Here is a 1,289-nt window from a genome sequence, read left to right as displayed (position 1 = left end):
TGGAAGCAAATCTATGATCAAAGGCATTAGAACTGTGGACATTCGAAGGCTACCAGTTTTTGAAGATGTTTGGTATGATGATAGGTTAATTGCTTATCTCACTGAGCATGGATTCAAAAGAGGGGTTGCAGATACTACTCTTTTCATACGAAAGGATAAGGATTACTTTCTAGTAGCTCAAATTTATGTTGATGATATTATTTTTGGTGCTATTAATGATTCTCTTGCTCAATCTTTTGCAAATGAAATAAAAGCGATATTGAAATGAGTATGGTTGGTGAACTGACTTATTTCTTGAGATTACAGGTGAAGCAAACGGATTCTGGAATCTACATCAACTAAGCTAAGTATGCTAGAAATCTAGTTAAGAGATTTGGACTTGACAAGGCTACATATGCTAGAACACCAATGGCTGCTAATGCAAAGTTAATCAATGATCCATCAGGTGAGTCTGTTGAGGTTACATTATATAGAAGTATGATTGGTTGTCTGTTGTATTTAATTGTAAGTCGTCCTGATATTACTTTTAGTGTTGGTGTATGCTCTAGATTTCAATCTAATCCTAAGATTTCACATTTGAATACTGGTAAAAGAATCATAAAACATGTTAGTGGAACTTGTGATTATGGATTGTTCTATAACAAAGAGTCAAATTTATCTCTTGCTGGTTTTTCTGATTCAGATTGGGCCAGTGATGTCGATGATAGAAAAAGCACCACTGGTGGATGTTTTTATGTAGGAGCCAATCTTGTTGCTTGGATGAGTAAAAAGCAAAATTCTATCTCTCTGTCTACTGCAGAAGCAGAATTTATTGTTGCTGGAAGTTGTTGTTCCTAACTTCTTTGGATGAAAAAGCTTTTAAGTGATTATGGAATAACACAAGACACCATAATTGTTTATTGTGATAATTCTAGTGCTATTGATATCTCTAAGAACCCTATTCAACATTCTAAGACTAAATACATAGAGATTGGATATCACTTTATTAGGGATCCTATTGAAAGAAAGATTGTGGCACTTGAGTATATACATACTGAACGTCAAAATGCTAACATCTTCACCAAACCTCTTTGTTAAGTTCTAAAGATTTAGGTTTTTATGTATTTAGAACTCTAATGTGTATTATTGTCAAATCATGATCAAAACAATGTGTTTAGAAGTGTTTAGTCTTGCTCAAAGTTGTATATTTTATGTAAAGTTGGAATCGAGCTAATGTAAAAGTTAACTGTGCATTTTGGCCTGGCTCGATCGATCGAAGTTTAGGCTTGATTGATCGAATCTCGAGCAGA

The 1,289-nt window shown here is 33.9% G+C and overlaps 1 protein-coding gene across 1 annotated transcript; it reads left to right on the top strand.

Annotated features, from left to right (window-relative positions):
• The first annotated feature begins 408 nt into the window (after nt 1–408).
• Nucleotides 409–837, top strand: LOC115981199 (secreted RxLR effector protein 161-like). Its single transcript, XM_031103364.1, has one exon. The coding sequence runs from the start codon at nt 409–411 to the stop codon at nt 835–837; it is 429 nt and encodes a 142-aa protein (XP_030959224.1).
• Nucleotides 838–1,289: the final 452 nt, after the last annotated feature.

The sequence above is a fragment of the Quercus lobata genome, chromosome 3 (assembly GCF_001633185.2).
Source record: "Quercus lobata isolate SW786 chromosome 3, ValleyOak3.0 Primary Assembly, whole genome shotgun sequence".
NCBI lineage: Eukaryota > Viridiplantae > Streptophyta > Magnoliopsida > Fagales > Fagaceae > Quercus > Quercus lobata.
Note: the sequence above shows the minus strand (reverse complement) of the source record. Positions and strands in the feature narration are given on the sequence as shown.

Excerpts from the sequence above, each read along its gene's own strand:
- LOC115981199 (XM_031103364.1), top strand. The coding sequence starts at position 409 with ATGGCTGCTAATGCAAAGTTAATCAATGATCCATCAGGTGAGTCTGTT.